Raw genomic sequence first — 16,498 nt, forward strand, 5'->3', positions numbered from 1 at the left:
TGTTTAATTAAACAAAAATTAAATCTAGTAAAAATCAAACTTTAAAGCTACTTAAATTTGAGAGAGAAAAAGCCACTATGACACTCAAAGTTACAATTTACACTATGTCCTTAACTGTAATTGTTTCCTTTTGTTTTTTAAATAGTCTTTGGTTTACATTTTAATTTGAGCATTGCAATTTAGTATTTAATAGTTTCCTCTGACCAAGAAGGTATGTTTAGATGTATTAGACAAAATAATTGCTTGTGCGTGGTATATTAAAATGTAATGTAGTATCATTCAAGGAGAGTTCAATTACATCCCCAACATACAAAAGAGAAGACAAACTTAGATTGTGTTTACAGTTTTGCAACACATCTTGATGCTAATTTTGTTGGGTTCAAGTTATGATATTTATAGTATGCAAAAGTGGTTTACTTAATAAAAGACCTTTCATTGCTTAAAATGGAGCAGTTAAAAAGAAAATTGCTGTTGATTTCAGCAAGACTTATATTACAGTTGCATACTTGCTCAAACTTCTGCAACAGTTATTGGCACAGAGGAATTAAAGAAACGAGTGGCCTGATACGAATAAGCAACTATGTCAATGTAGGCTATGAAATCAATGTGAGTTGAGGATGCTCAGTACCTTATACAAAATGCTCAAACTCTTGCCAAACGCTTATGCTGTACTTAATTTTCAAGGTTCTTCTAAGTAGGTTAAAGCTGCTGTTGGGTTTAAATAAAACTGTATCTTCCAAATGTGTTTCAACAGGACTAGTTAATAAAAGCATAAGGAAATGGACATTTGCCTGGTGGCTTTTTTACATAGTCATCTGAGCAAATAAGAGTCTAACAAAGCTCGAAAGGGATAATGTGATAGGGCTCCGCATTCTCTCTGCCAGATAAGACCAAATATTGGTTAGGCTACAGTTCCCTTACTATCATGGTTTCCTGTGGTTATGCCTCTTTCAAAGAGCATTTGGCTTTGTAATTCTTTTTAAATTGGGCCACACTTTTAGTATCTATACTAAGTCTTCACAAGAGACTTCCATCATTATCCAGTGCCATTTGGGAATATCCATGTTTTATATCAGGGTACAGAAATGAGAGTGGAGGGTGGTCCATAACCTTTAAATTGTGTCCTGTCCTTGATTTTAATGCATTTCTTTATAATCCATGTCAGGTTTTATTATTCCACACTAAGTCTTCCCTCCCCACCCCCTCGTTATTTTTTTTTTTTTTAGTCTGTTCCCAATGCATCTGGCAGAATTTGCAGATGACCATAGCATTGTCATGGGAACCGAGCAAGAAGCAATATTCACAGCTGGGTTTCAATATGAATCATACCCAGTTAACATGGCAGGGGATTAGTGAGAAGCACTGAGATCAGGCAATCAACTTGCTGCCTTCTATGAAATTGTAGGAATGTCACGGACAAGCTCTCGTTGTTTGCTTAGGGTGAAAATCACCACTGTGCAGAAGGTGGGACGTAAGTAGTGCATATGCCTTGTATTGGCTCTCTGCACATGGGGAGGGGAGGAAATTTCATTCTAAAAATCCTAAGTCAGTATTTATTGCTCAAACTTCTATTTCAATCAATAGGACTTTTTGACTAAGTTAGTAGCTAAAGAAGCCCTAAAGAGGAGAGAATGACCTGAGCTTGGTCTGGCTGAAACAATTAAGTATCCTCTTATTTATAAATGTAAAGCTCTGCTCATCTGCTTGCTTTTTCTCTACAGTGGGTTTGTCAAGTTACCTGTCAAACTTGTTGCCCATTAATCAGGCTAGAAACCGTACACATTGGATGGTGAATAGTTGCTTCTTCCATTGGGAATCAAATCTTAAAGCACAGCTATAGACAATCCTCTTATTTCATCCTGAGGGAATATATTCGATTCATAATATTTTATATACAGATTTAAAATGTTAGATTATTGAAAGTCTAAAATGGGGGGAAAGGAGGACTAAAAGCATACAGGATGCTGGCTTCACCTGAGGCTAGGTACCTTGTACTTTTTTACCTGATACAGACTGACCCAATTGGAGTAGACTTGCAAAACTGCATCACATCACTGATTCATCAAGTGCAGTGTCCTGCAGTGGTCAATACTGGAAGGTTAGGAGGAAAGCAAAAGATGCCATTGAATACAAAGTTGTTTACTGGCAAAATGAAAAATCCTGCCTGATACCAGGCAGGATATCAGAGGGTGGGGTAGGGTAGAGGAGGGGAAAAAGTGTAGAGTCTTTGGTTTTAGTGATTACTATGTAGATTTCAACACAATGAACTTCTGTGTGATGTTGCTTCATTTCCTTCATAGGAAGGACTGGAATTATGGTCTATTGTAAATCTATACTAAAGTACCTTTAAAAAAAGTACAAATTATTTTTTGAAAAGCACTTCAGTGATGAGTCAAAACCAAAACTCTACATTCAAACGCCCCCTGAATTTTGAAACATCCAAAATCTGAATATGGATTTTGAACCTAGTTGTGGCTAATGCTCATATGTAATTAGTAGGGCTGTCGATTAATTGCAGTTAACTCACGGGATTAACTCAAAAAAATAATTGCGCTAAAAAAATTAATCGCTGTTTTAATCGCAGTGTTAAACAATAGAATCCCAATTGACATTTATTAAATATTTTGGATGTTTTTCTATATTTTCAAATATATTTACTTCAATTACAACACAGAATACAAAGTGTATAGTGCTCACTTTATATTATTTTTATTACAAATATTTGTACTGTAAAAATGACAAAAGAAATAGTATTTTTCAGTTCACCTCATACAAGTACCATAGTGCAATCTCTTTATCATGAAAATGCAATTTACAAATGTAGATTTTTTTTTTGTTACATAACTGCACTCAAAAACAAAACAACATAAAACTTTAGAGCCTACACGTCCAGTCAGTCCTACTTCTCGGTCAGCCAGCCACTAAGACAAACAAGTTGGTTTACATTTACAGGAGATAATGCTGCCCACTTCTTATTTACGTCACCTCAAAGTGAGAACTGGCATTCAGTCACATGGCACTTCTGCAGCCGGCATTGCAAGGTATTTACATTCCAGATATGCTAAACATTCGTATGCGCCTTCATGCTTCAGCCACCATTCCAGATGACATGATTCCATGCTGACGATGATCATTACAAAAATAATGCATTAATTAAATTTGTGGCTGAACTCCTTGGGGGTTGGACTAGATGACTTCCTGATGTCCCTTCCAACCCTGATATTCTACGATTCTATGAACTGTACACCTCCTGATCTTTTTTACCCACATTCCGCCATATATTTCATGTTATAGCAGTCTCAGATGATGACCCAGGACACGTTCATTTTAATAACACTTTCATTGCAGATTTCACAAAACGCAAAGAAGGTACCAATGTGAGATTTCTAAGGATAGATATAGCACTCAACCCAAGGTTTAAGACTCTGAAGTGCCTTCCAAAATCTGAGAGGGATAAGATGTGGAGCATGCTTTCAAAAGTCTTAAAAGAGCAACACTCAGATGCAGAAACTACAGAACCTGAACCACCAAAAAAGAAAATCAACTTTCTGCTGGTGGCATCTGACTCAGATGATGAAAATGAACATGCAATGGCCTGCACTGTTTTGAATAGTTATCGAGCAGAACCCGTCATCAGCATAGATGCATGTCCTCTGGAATGGTGGTTGAAGCATGAAGGGACATATGAATCTTTAGTGCATCTGGCATGTAAATATCTTGTGACGCTGGCTACAATAGTGCCATGCGAACACCTATTCTCACTTCAGGTGACATTGTAAACAAGAATCAAAGAATCATAGAATATCAGGGTTGGAAGGGACCTCAGGAGGTCATCTAGTCCAACCCCCTGCTCAAAGCAGGACCAATCCCCAACTAAATCATCCCAGACAAGGCTTTGTCAAGACTGACCTTGAAAACCTCTAAGAAAGAAGATTCCACCACCTCCCTAGGTAACCCATTCCAGTGCTTCACCACCCTCCTAGTGAAAAAGTTTTTCCTAACATCCAACCTAACCCTCCCCACTGCAACTTTAGACCATTACTCCTTGTTCTGTCATCTGCTACCACTGAGAACAGTCTAGATCCATCCTCTTTGGAACCCCCTTTCAGGTAGTTGAAAGCAGCTATCAAATCCCCCCTCATTCTTCTCTTCTGCAGAACAATCCCACTTCCCTCAGCCTCTCCTCATAAGTCTCGTGCTCCAGCCCCCTAATCATTTTTGTTGCCCTCCACTGGACTCTTTCCAATTTTTCCACATCCTTCTTGCAGTGTGGGGCCCAAAACTGGACACAGTACTCCAGATGAGGCCTCACCAATGTCGAATAGAGGGGAATGATTACATCCCTCGATCTGCTGCCAATGCCCCTATTTATACAGCCCAAAATGCCGTTAGCCTTCTTGGCAACAAGGGCACACTGTTGACTCATATCCAGCTTCTCGTCCTTTTCTGCAGAACTGCTGCCTAGCCATTCGGTCCCTAGTCAGCAGCAGTGCATGGGATTCTTCTGTCCTAGGTGCAGGATTCTGCATTTGTTCTTGTTGAACCTCCTCAGATTTCTTTTGACCCAATCCTCTAATTTGTCTAGGTCCCTCTGTATCCTATCCCTAGCCTCCAGCGTATCTGCCTCTCCTCCCAGTTTTATTTCCTCCCCTCCCCTCAGTGTATACTCCTCCAGTGTATCTACCACGCCTCCCAGAAGCAGGCAGCATTATCTCCTGCAAATGTAAACAAGCTTGTTTGTCTGAGTGACTGGCTGACCAAGAAGTAGGAATGAGTGGACTTGTAGGCTCTAAAATTTTACATTGTTTTGTTTTTGAATGCAGGATTTTTTGTACATAATTTTACATTTGTAAATTCAACTTTCATGATAAAGAGATTGCACTACAATACTTGTATTAAGTGAATTGAAAAATACTATTTCTTTTGTATTTTTACAGTGCAAATATTTGTAATAAAAATAAATATCAAGTGAGCACTGTACACTTTGTATTCTGTGTTGTAATTGAAATTAATATATTTGAAAATGTAGAAAACACCCAAAAATATTTAAATAAATGGTATTATTGTTTAACAGCGTGATTAATCACACGATTAATCAAGATTAATTTTTAATCACACATTTTTTATTCCCTTTTCAGGCTTAATAATTAATTAATTTGAAAGTAATTCTTTCCCAAATTAGAGATGTTCTGATTTTTTTTTTCAAAATGAAAAAAAATTCAGAATAATTTGAAAATTGGTGACATTTCATTTTCTTAATTGATAAGTTATTGAGTAATAAGTTCATACATTTCTATTTTTACTTTTCCCTGCTATTGGTATAGTATAATATCTAAGCGAGTGTTTGTTTAATTAAGTTACTTTTAGGATGATTCCTTACAACTTTGCTAAACATTAAGCAATTTGTCTATGAACTAGGACATGTTTTAACTACCTACTTGAAGTTATGTTAAATGGCATCTATGTTTATTCTTTAATACAATAATTCCTAGGGTCCTTGGAAACCAATTATTCTACAATTAGGTGCTGTGCAAGATTTATTATTCCAGATCAGATCATCAATCCATAAACTCCAATATCAGATTCTCTGCCCATGAACCATACCTGATGCCTCAGTAGAAGGTGGAACATTGAAATAATACATTGACTGTACACTGTTGTGTGGGTGGGTGGGTGGGAGGATTTTCCTTTTTGACCCTAGAGTCAGCAGAGCACCTGTCTTAAAATTGAATAATTTCCGGGGGGGTGAAGGGAGGAAATAAAGCTCTCGTGGGTAGTTCTCAAATCATTACCTAAAGTAAATATGATGAGAAACAGTAATGTTAAGTGATCAAGTTAAGGTTGAATAGTGAAATTCCTTTCTTATTCATTCTTACATGTGAGTATTAACTGAAATATGTGGAGAAATTGACTTCTAAACTCTGAAAGAACCTTTAGTCACGATTTCTTGTATTTATAGTATTTGTTTAGGAGTGGACAACAGCAACCCTATTTGCATATACACACACACACCACACATGTAGAGGTGTGATCCATGTTATAGTCAATGAATACAGTTTGACTTTAGCATGCTTCTTTTATTTTTGTTGTTTGTAGTACCATAGTGCCTGGGTGCCTGAGTCATGGACCAGGGTCCTGTTGTGCTAGGTGCTGTACAAATACACAGCAGAAAGACAGACTGGACCCAAAGAGTTTACAGTCTAAGTAAGACTGCCTCCCTTGGTTTCTGCCCACTAATCCATCTTTCCTCCAGATGAATTATAACATTTCAAATAAAGGTGAGCAAATAACTGATTTTTTTTGGTTCATAGGCCAAACTGAAAAATCCAATTAGTTTTGAAGTGAACAGTTTTTTTAATTCTTGCTGAAATGAAAGAAAAAATTGTTGGGCCAAACAAACATTTCAAATGTTTCAAAAAAAAAAATATTGCCCAGTTCTATTTCCAAAACATTAACCAGCTTCAAACTGCTGCCCTCTTATTAAATCACATCAAACTGAAAGTTTTCCTCCTTCCCCCCCAACCCCATTGTGGAATTTCCTCAAAGAATTAAACCTGCCTGAAGCCCAAGATTACTGCTGTCTGGACTGACACAATTCAACCCTGGAGCAGTGGCAATTTTCTATATGTAAGAATTTAACCGCTCTGAAGGCTCATGTTTCAGGGTTCTCCAAGGCTAGAAACAGGGGGCTTTACACAGTTTGAGAGGGATGATACTCAGGTTTCCAATGCCTTGAAAAGAATTTTAACTAATAGCAGAAAGGCTGACTGGATGTCACAGTTCCACAGGATTGATGCTATGGCCCCAGTTTTGGAATAGTGTCTAAGAGGAACCCCTGCAGTATGCCAGGCCCCCCAAGGGTCTCACTCTTCCTCCAGGGTAAGTCATGTGGCTTCACTGCCTCCTTAGACTGGATCTCTGGGTCTTCAGAACTTGTGCTTCACACAATGAGCTCTGTTCAGCAAGTCCAACTGAGATAGACTCCTAATGGAGACTTGTACACTCTTCAGGGATTAATGCACCTCAACAAGCATTTCCAGTGACACACTCACAAAACTCTAAGGTTTATTCATTAACTGGAATGCAGCTTAGGAAGTCCTTAGGATAATATACAGAACTGAAGGTTAAAGTATAGTCCATTCAGGTTAGCCCCGAGCCCAGCCAAGATGTAGTGAACCCCTTGCCTCAGTCTGACTTCCTTTGTCAGACTCCAGGGGAGATCCTCAACTCCTTCCAGCAGCCAGCTCTTATCGCCCACCTCATATCTCGCCAGTCCTTGGATCTTGAACTGGGGGTTGTTGTTCAGCTCCTAAGGAGAAGCGGGCAAGTCCATATCCCTTTGGGTCACTGGTTGCTAGGTGTCAATTTCCTGGCAATTGAATTTGCCATTGTCTTCTCAGATGCTCCACTGATATAGAGACTAAGGCCCTGACTGCTAGGCAACACCCATACCTATGTCTCTCGGCCTGCCCTGTGAACAACCAGTCCTCTCCCACCCTTCTAGGTAACAATGCACCACATGGGGAAACTGAGGCACATACAGGATTCATAAAAATATTACAAAAAATTCCTACCTTATCACCTCAGATTCCATCAGAAGCAACACTGACACTGTACTAGGGTACATGCTGTGCAATAGCAGCACTGGTGAAGTCAATCATATGTCATAACCATCCTCCCGCCCATAATAGGATGTAGTCTGGTTGCAAGGACATTTTCCTATATCAATGAATCAGTACGAGTCATCAGTTTCTTGGCTGCTGAATAGCACAGCTGATGCAGTTGGAAATTTCCTTTTGATGACCAGATTAGAAGATTTTATGAGTAGGATTTTGTGTGAAGGATACGTTAAGGGACCTGGAGAGGTAGCTCAATGGGTGGGCAGAAATAGGAGCAGCTGGGGCAATACTATTTGGAGGGAGAGATGCGCAGGAGGTTGAGTAGCTTGGTGCAAAGAAGCAGATAGAATTGGGTGTTATTTCTGTGGTAGAAACCAAAAGGGAGGGGGAAAGTAGACTAGAAAGTGGCTTGGTGGAGGTACAGTAGTGTATACTGATAGAGTATCTTTAAAGTTAGAAAATACCAGAAATAAAGTCTAACAGTTAATGGAAGACAGAAGAGTTGGACTTTATATATATAAAATAACAGAATATATATAAAACTCTACAAAGGAAAAGGGTTAGGAAAAGGAAAAGGAAATATAGAGCAGGAAAAGGAAGGGGAAATATATAGCTCTTGTATAGCCATAAAAGGGCTATACAGGAGCTAAAGGAGCTGTGGGAGAATTCCACTTCATTTGGTCCTACACTCCTCCCCACCCTCAAAAGGCCTGGCATATGGGTTTTGTTGGGGTGGATGCTGAGAGTTGGAGGGGGCACTCTTGTAGTACTGGGTGCTATGGTGATACTGGTCTGCTGCATAGACCATATGTAGCTTTGGGAATGCTGTTAATAACCAGAGAGGCTGCTCTAACTTACACTGGGAGCTGTTTCAGCCCCTGCAGCATTCCATAATCGGGGGAGCAGAAAGATGACAAAAGCCCGCTTTATCTCCTTTCTTTCAGGCTGCCCCACCTGTGATGTGCTTCCTCATAGCCCTATGTTTGTAACTTCTGGGTGCAGCTTGCTGAAATCTTCAGTTATGAGACTGACTGTTGTCAAAGACCTCTCCCTAGTAGTCAAGCACTTCTGAAATTCCTGGGTACATCCCTGCTCAGAAATATCAAACTGGTTAGCAAAGTATGAGCAGCCACTCTGTCATATGGCGAATCAAAGCCTCTCATATCTCTGTTAAATATTTGAAAATGGAGACCAGCATGCAGGAGTGAACAAAATAATTAGTATGGAATATGAGATATTAAGCTGCTCTGTGGCAGATGGATTGTTTTAATGTTTCATACTTACACTGCAGTATCACCAGGGACGCAGATCTGATAAGACTACATCTGCTAGGCTTTTCCAAAAGGAATGGTCTTTACACAACATTAATCAGGAGCAAAGTGTAATGCTATAGTATACTCTTTAAAGCTATGGTTATTTTTTCTAATAATAAACACTGGCTAAACTTGGCTAATACCAAGAGTTAGAGAAGGACTAAAGTACAGTACATTGATTCTAGATATTAATTTCTTACAACTAATTCGGAGACTCATGTCCATCTCTCTTTCTGCACCCGGACAGTAGAAATCTAGCACTTGATATTCAAGAGTTTAGGTGGGTAAATGTGCAATGATCTTGACTGGGAGCTGTAATTGTACATCCAAATAATTAGTGAGATACATGAAAGATCACTATTGTGCACAATTATTTCTACTATGTGCAACTAGCTATGCAAATGTGTACAACATGTACCTGAGTAAACTTCTGAAAAATCAGCCCCAAGTGTTCTAGCCTAGATCGCGGAGTGAAACCCTTTAAATAAAATTCTCCTCCCATACCTTCTTTTTTACAAATAGAAGACTGCTGCACTCACAGTACATTAGATGGAGCAATTTAGTTTTGCTACCCATACGTTCTTATGTAATGGTTGTATTCTGGTGTATTTTTTCTGCAAGCTTCTGAATTATATCAGTGAGAGAAGCCATAAGGGGAGTTGGAGGACAACAGCAACCTGAAGTCAGGAGCAGAATACACAATTAAAAAAATATTGTTCTCTGTCCATAGCTAGAATTTATAATAAGTTTGAGGGAAAAAGGTGTGTATGTATATACACTGTAAGGATCCATGGAAAACAAGGCAAAGTCACTACACTTGGGAAAGAAGAATCACTAATTTTTGTTGTGATCCACCTGTGATTCATTTGGATGGGGAATGGAAATTATTTTTAGCGGCATGAGGTCCAGAAAAATGCCAATGTATTGTACATTAATGTACCATACACTCACTTATCAATCTTACCACAGTCAACACCATTGACTGTGACCTGGAAAATTAGTTTGGCCTATACTCACTAAATGTGAGTATAACTACTTTCATTTTGTTTCTTTCATCAGTCCCCTGATACAAAATTATTATGCGAGTATTTTCAATGGAGCAACATAAATGCTGTCTGACTCAACACATTACCTCATATTTGGTTGGTTTGGAAACAAGAAGAGTGAGATAGAAGTTTAGAAAAAAAATTGAACGGATAAGAGTCACAGGCAATCTCAATCACAGCAGTAAAATCAGTGCTGAGGATAGACTTAACTGACAGTCTCTCACTCACCAACCCACACTGGCCAACAGTGAGTTCTTTCCAACCCTTTCAACACATAATAATGATAAATTATGCTGTTTCACATTATTTATACACAGTTTCACAGAAGTGCATGGTGCTTTATACACACAAGTGGTTATAATCTGTTACCCCTTCCTGTGGTATGTTACAAACAAAAGGGTATGGGGGAAGGGCTTTGGAGGACAGTGGTAGATTGTGAGATACACTTGTTACGTATCAGATGTTTGTTTTGCTTGCTCTCTTCACATACGTGTCTCACACACATACAAAAATTACTGAGTGTCCAGAATAAAGGCTGGGGCAGATGTCATTAGCTGAAGACTAATTTAAAGAAGAAATTCCCAAATATTATCAAAGGCAACACTAAATAAATCTCAAAAGATGAAGGTTGTAGCAACTGTGTAACTGTACAGACCAAGAGGAAAATACATCTTCATCCTTAATGTATAGTCCATCTTCAAAATGTTTAGATAATAGCTGGGAGGGAGGGGGGAGAAGAGGAATGAAGAGTTACTGTTAAATTAGTAAGTCTAATTATTTATTTCTGTTATTCATATCACTTAATGGCCCCAGTCAGCTAGGTACTGAACACATACACATAGAACAAAAAGACTGCAAGTTCTTTGGGGCAGAAACAATATATATATGAAAAAGGTGGACAAATTTTAGAAATGAATACAGATATTACTTCACCCATTATTGAAATGCAGCCACTTCTGTGTGGGAAGGTTGTAGTCTTAAAACGATATACAGCTAAACTACAGAACAGATTGTCTGGAAGTGAAGAATACCATATCAATTGAAAAACATGGGGGATTCTGCTTTACAAAAGCAAAATGGAATTTTGCTCGACCAACAGAGTTAAAACAGCTGCTCTTTAAATGCCATACAATATTTAAGGCTCACACATGATCTGATCTTCTGTTTTATGTGTCATCCTAAAGGAGACACTTCTAGTGCACAGTGACCCCAGCGCACTGGGCTCCTACACACTCAGAAAAAAAAAAAGACTGTAGGTCCAATTTTCTGATTTAGATGGATGTATTCAGTAGAAGATTCTATTCTGAAGAAAGTCTGTGGAACATTCAATAGGTGATTCCAATCCTGGATGAAAGAGTTTTGGTCTGGAAAAGATTCCGATAGGCCATCCAATTCCACAGAGAAAAAAAAAGTGCAATGAATAGTTTAATAAGAATTGCTATGCTGTGCACATGCATGAGTATAATGTTCAGGCAAAAGAAGGTGTAAATAACATAAGTTTTTATGGCCCTCATCACTGGTACCAGATTATCTAATAAAATTATATCATTCCCTGTCAGTAGGCGAGGGCTAGAAAGGGTCTAACAGCAAGTCCCACTTCCTTGAATGGGAAGCCAGTTATGTGGAGAGGAGACAGCAGCAGCTGCTGCATTTGTGCCCTGCAAGGAGAACACGGGACTGCAAAAGGAGTAATCATAGTCCTGACAAATGAAGAGGAGCAGCTTTCTTCCCATATAATGTTCTCTAGCGCCAAGGAGAAGAAACACTCCTCTACAGCCTACCCCCTCCCCCCATGTGCTTAGCACTTCATTCTGTCTCAGCTGGAAAGGATCACGACAGAGTCCCCCTGAACAGCAAGAAAGGATCACAGCAGCAGTCACTGCCATCTCACATGGCAGACAGCCCAACTGCACAGGGGCAAAGCTCTTCATGTTGTTACTGAGGAAGGGTGTTCTGTGAAGGAATCATCTTAGAAAGTGAAAAGATGAAGGACACTCAAAGATTTGCTGTCTGAAGAGCACCTTCTCCCCAAGGCTGAGGTATCCATCAGGCACATCTTGGGAAAGAGGCACCCCCTCAAATGGCAGTGGAGCGTGAGTGCAGTCGGGGGGAACATAAGAATGGCCATACTGGGTCAGACCAAAGGTCCCCCCAGCCCACTATCCTGTCTACTGACAGTGGCCAATGCCAGGTGCCCCAGAGGGAGTGAACCTAACTGGTAATGATCAAGTGATCTCTCTCCTGTCATCCATCTGCACCCTCTGACAAACAGAAGAACACTATTCTTCAGTGAGACTATCTATCTGTTTTTTCATGAACTTCTCACAGGCAATGAAGTGCCAATGACACTTCATCACACCTAACAGTTTACATAAGCAGTGGCAGCCGCCACCACCCTCCCAGAAGTGATGTGTGGCAACTATCTATTTTGGGTGATGAGCATGTCTAGTCTGGAATCTTAGCTTTTTAAAGTTGTATCACCAATGCTGGGGATTCTCTGTTCTTGAAACATTTTCAGCAATGAATGAGGAGTGATAAGGCTGTGGGAGGAGGGAACACACTTGAACCAACAGGATTTTCCTCCTGTCATTTATACTTTAATACATACTACGGTATCAGTATTGGGTGAAAAAAGGAATTAAGAAAAAGGACTCTCCCCACCACCATTAGCAAACTTAATGCATGAACAGTGCTTGCTTAAAAGCCCAAATTGGTTGTCACTAGGTTTGTATAAAGCCTTAAGGAAGAATGGTGTGAGGGCTGTTTATAGAAAATTACATTGTGTGCAGGCTATTTCACTAATTAACACCTCCTAGCCAAAGAAATCCTTCTTCCTTTTAAAATAAACCTCCTTTAAACTGAGAAAATATCCCAAGACGGTTCTGGAGTATAATGCTCCCCTCACAAAAGTGTGTTGCTGCCTGTGTTTGTGTTAGAAGAGGGTTACCAGAGGGCATTCTTGCCTGGTTTATTCATCATTTCAGGGCTCTCCCATCTGCAAAGCTTCTGTTAATGTCAGTGAAATCTAACCTATACAGAAGTTTCAGAGGTCAGATATTTGGCATGCACCATTTAGAAACCCAAGTACAAAGTTGATAGGGACGCTTCAAACACAGACAGATTACAACGGAAATAGGTCTCCCTGTACCAACCTGGTACCAGGCAAGCTATTGAGCAGACTTAATTCAGAACCCACTGAGGCTGCCCAATGCTATTACAGCTCATATTCTAGCATTATATTTTTACTGACTAAATCAAGCCTCCCACTTTGCAAAGCCAACACAGAAATAACATTTCATTTTTAATGCAATATAGCAGGAACAGACACAAGACACACTAAAACAATCTACTGCATGACCCAGAAAAGCCGATACTCACAGTTCGCAGGAACTGTATTTCATCTTCCCCTCCTTCACCCCCTTCAGCCATGGCTCTTGAGGAGTCAGCTCTGCTAAGACTCTGATTGCCTCCACTGGCAGCTTGCTGTGCTCGGTACAGCTCCTCTTCTCCTATCGGTATTAGCATATAGCTAATCCACAGCCATATAGGGAGCCCAGCTAACTCCACTGCACTGCAGACTGTCAGTCAACCCCCTCACTGCCAGAACCAACTGCGCCGCTTCTCCAGTTCCACGGCAAACAATTCCTTTTCTTTCTGTCTGTCTCTTTGCCCCCTAGAGAAAAACCTATTGTTAAGGTATTGCAGAAAACATTCTATACATCAGTAGTTCTCCCCCACCACCCCTTATCAATGCCCATCCAGAGCAGGATTAATGGTGAAGTGTTAATAAAAGCAAAGCTCACATTTCCGTTTTCAGAGATTAGGGTCTACAGTTTTGCATGTGAACGTAACCAATTCAGCAACTCTGGACCTATTGATTATACATCAAAGGATGGGAATACAGATCACATAGCATAAGCTGATTTTGACAATGGATTTTTCAGCCTGTTCACATTAACTTCTATTTATTGCTTCTCCGCATAAGCAGCTGAGAGTCTAATTGGCAAGACGATTTAATGGTCTAACGCCACTACATGTAATTGTTCATCCTGTCTCTTTCAGTCGGAGTCATGCTATGGACTGCAAAGTTTTCATCTGAAGCATTCTGAAGGTGCACTTGAAACATGTTATTAGTGGCTCATATATATATTTCAGTTAAAAAATGATAAGGTACAATTAGGTTAAAAATACAACAAAATAACTTGAAATCCAAGTTAAAGTGAAACTCATGTAAAAATCTTTAGCATTTATGTGTTATTTCATCCATAGCAAATGCTGAAATGAGTGGGATAAAACTGGAACACCACTTTCTCAAAGTTTGGGGTGTTCAGGTGTACCAGGTCCAAACTGACCATGAGACTTCTATGTCCTTAATTCAAGGAAGCGTAGCAACCAACCAGGGAAGAGGGTGCCTGGATAGCAGTCTGTCTTTCCCCCACCTCAGGACTAGGTACCTCAAGGGTTTGCTCTCACTCTCTCTTTACAACTTCAAGGGTATCCAGGAAGAGCAGGGTTTTGGGGGAGAAACAGTTGGTCTCCTGCTCCTATTGCGCAGGGGCAACTCAAAAGCCATGTGCTGACTTGGTCAGGCAAGTGCCTCCGCAAAAGGAGGTACTCAGGTACAGTTGGAGCCCTGATCATTACTCCTAGTTCCTATCCAATTCGGACAGTATGAAAATGGTGACTTGGATCCCTTGCAGTCAAATATCTTCCTAAAATATTCAGATGCCAAATATAGCCAATATTTCTGTTGCTCTGGAAATCAGTTATTCAGTTTCAACCACACTTGAAAGAAGGTTGAGACCCACTCCTCCCATTGTTCCATCTCACTGCACAATGGGGAGATGAGAAGAGAGAGACCTCTCCAGGATTCCCAAAAGGTTTCTTAGGGAAGCAAAATATCCATGGGAAAATTCAGTGAAAGGAGTGTGCCTACCATCCATACCCAAAGACATCAAAGCAGGCCACTCAGTGTTCCTCTGAGAAGACAGCAGCAGGTGGGAGCCTTTTGTGCTGTGTTCTCTCCTCTGTCTTTTTACAGTGACAGTGGGGTTTGGCATACAGTAATGTGTACTTTTGCTATGCTAGGGCAAGTTTTCTGTGGGGTCCTATAGCAAAACATACTATCCAACATGCTACTGCATATGAAAAGAACCTAAACTAGAACCAAGTAATAAACTTCGCAAAATGTATATGATGCATGCTCTTAAACTGTACTAATACAGCTAGTTCAGTGGTCACATGAAAGTAGTGACAGTTGATAAATCTGTTGAAATAAAAATGGACTACAGCTACAGAAATAATATCTGCTCTGGACTCGGCATACCCCACACATTTTAAAAGCATCAGGAATCTTGAGTTAAATCTGGCCCATTTGAAAACTATGGGCATTTTCAAAAACAGAATATCTAATATTTTGCACATAAAGGGATGTTCAGTACCAAAGTTTGGTTCCAGATAATTACATTGTGAGACTCCACTAGGCAGGTGAAATTAATTGACATCACTAGCATGCATCTCTCTCTGTTTTGTAAAAAGAGAGTGGGTACAATTCTAGCCCCACTGAAGTCAATGGGAGTTTTGCCATTGACTTCAATGGGCCAGAATTTCACTGTCTACTTCTAAAACCAACAGATACATTCACTTTAAATATCCTCTTACTTTGATCTGAAAACTCATAGCCTTAAACCAGCACTCAAAGAACTAACATTCTGCCTAATATCAATTCCCATCAGCAGTTTTGTTTGTTCATTTTTTTGTTAAGGCTCTCTATTCCTTTGCCTGGTATTCAGTTTTACAAAGTACTCTACACATTATTTTGGGAAACAATTTACTGCCTCAATTAACAAAATATTTTGTTTAGAGCCATGGTTTTAAAACTGACAAATGAACTGCAATACCACTGTACCGTACTTATATTCTCTAGTTTTGTTCTGCTTAGCATTATGTCTACATGTTTAATGAGAAATATATTCAGTTGCTATGGTGTAATGAAATTTATAGTCTCCTCAGGAAGCCGAAGCTGTCAATTTTTTTCAGGCTTTCATAGAATCATAGAATATCAGGGTTGGAAGGGACCCCAGAAGGTCATCTAGTCCAACCCCCTGCTCGAAGCAGGACCAATTCCCAGTTAAATCATCCCAGCCAGGGCTTTGTCAAGCCTGACCTTAAAAACCTCTGAGGAAGGAGATTCTACCACCTCCCTAGGTAACGCATTCCAGTGTTTCACCACCCTCATAGTGAAAAAGTTTTTCCTAATATCCAATCTAAACCTCCCCCACTGCAACTTGAGACCATTACTCCTCGTTCTGTCGTCTGCTACCATTGAGAACAGTCTAGAGCCATCCTCTTTGGAACCCCCTTTCAGGTAGTTGAAAGCCGCTATCAAATCCCCCCTCATTCTTCTCCTCTGCAGACTAAACAATCCCAGCTCCCTCAGCCTCTCCTCATAAGTCATGTGTTCTAGACCCCTAATCATTTTTGTTGCCCTTCGCTGGACTCTCTCCAATTTATCCACATC

General features: G+C 39.9%; 1 protein-coding gene across 13 annotated transcripts in view; it reads right to left on the reverse strand.

Moving 5' to 3' along the window:
- The window catches only part of RYR3 (ryanodine receptor 3), a 564,793-nt gene extending 551,211 nt beyond the window's left edge, over window positions 1–13,582 (reverse strand). For all 13 annotated transcript variants that reach the window (XM_075129723.1, XM_075129725.1, XM_075129722.1 and 10 more), the window contains exon 1: window positions 13,357–13,582. In XM_075129723.1, the coding sequence (XP_074985824.1) occupies window positions 13,357–13,503 (147 nt within the window). In that variant the 5' untranslated portion in view covers window positions 13,504–13,582. The remainder of the gene's footprint in view (window positions 1–13,356) is intronic.
- Window positions 13,583–16,498: the final 2,916 nt, after the last annotated feature.

The sequence above is a fragment of the Caretta caretta genome, chromosome 6, assembly GCF_965140235.1.
Source record: "Caretta caretta isolate rCarCar2 chromosome 6, rCarCar1.hap1, whole genome shotgun sequence".
NCBI lineage: Eukaryota > Metazoa > Chordata > Testudines > Cheloniidae > Caretta > Caretta caretta.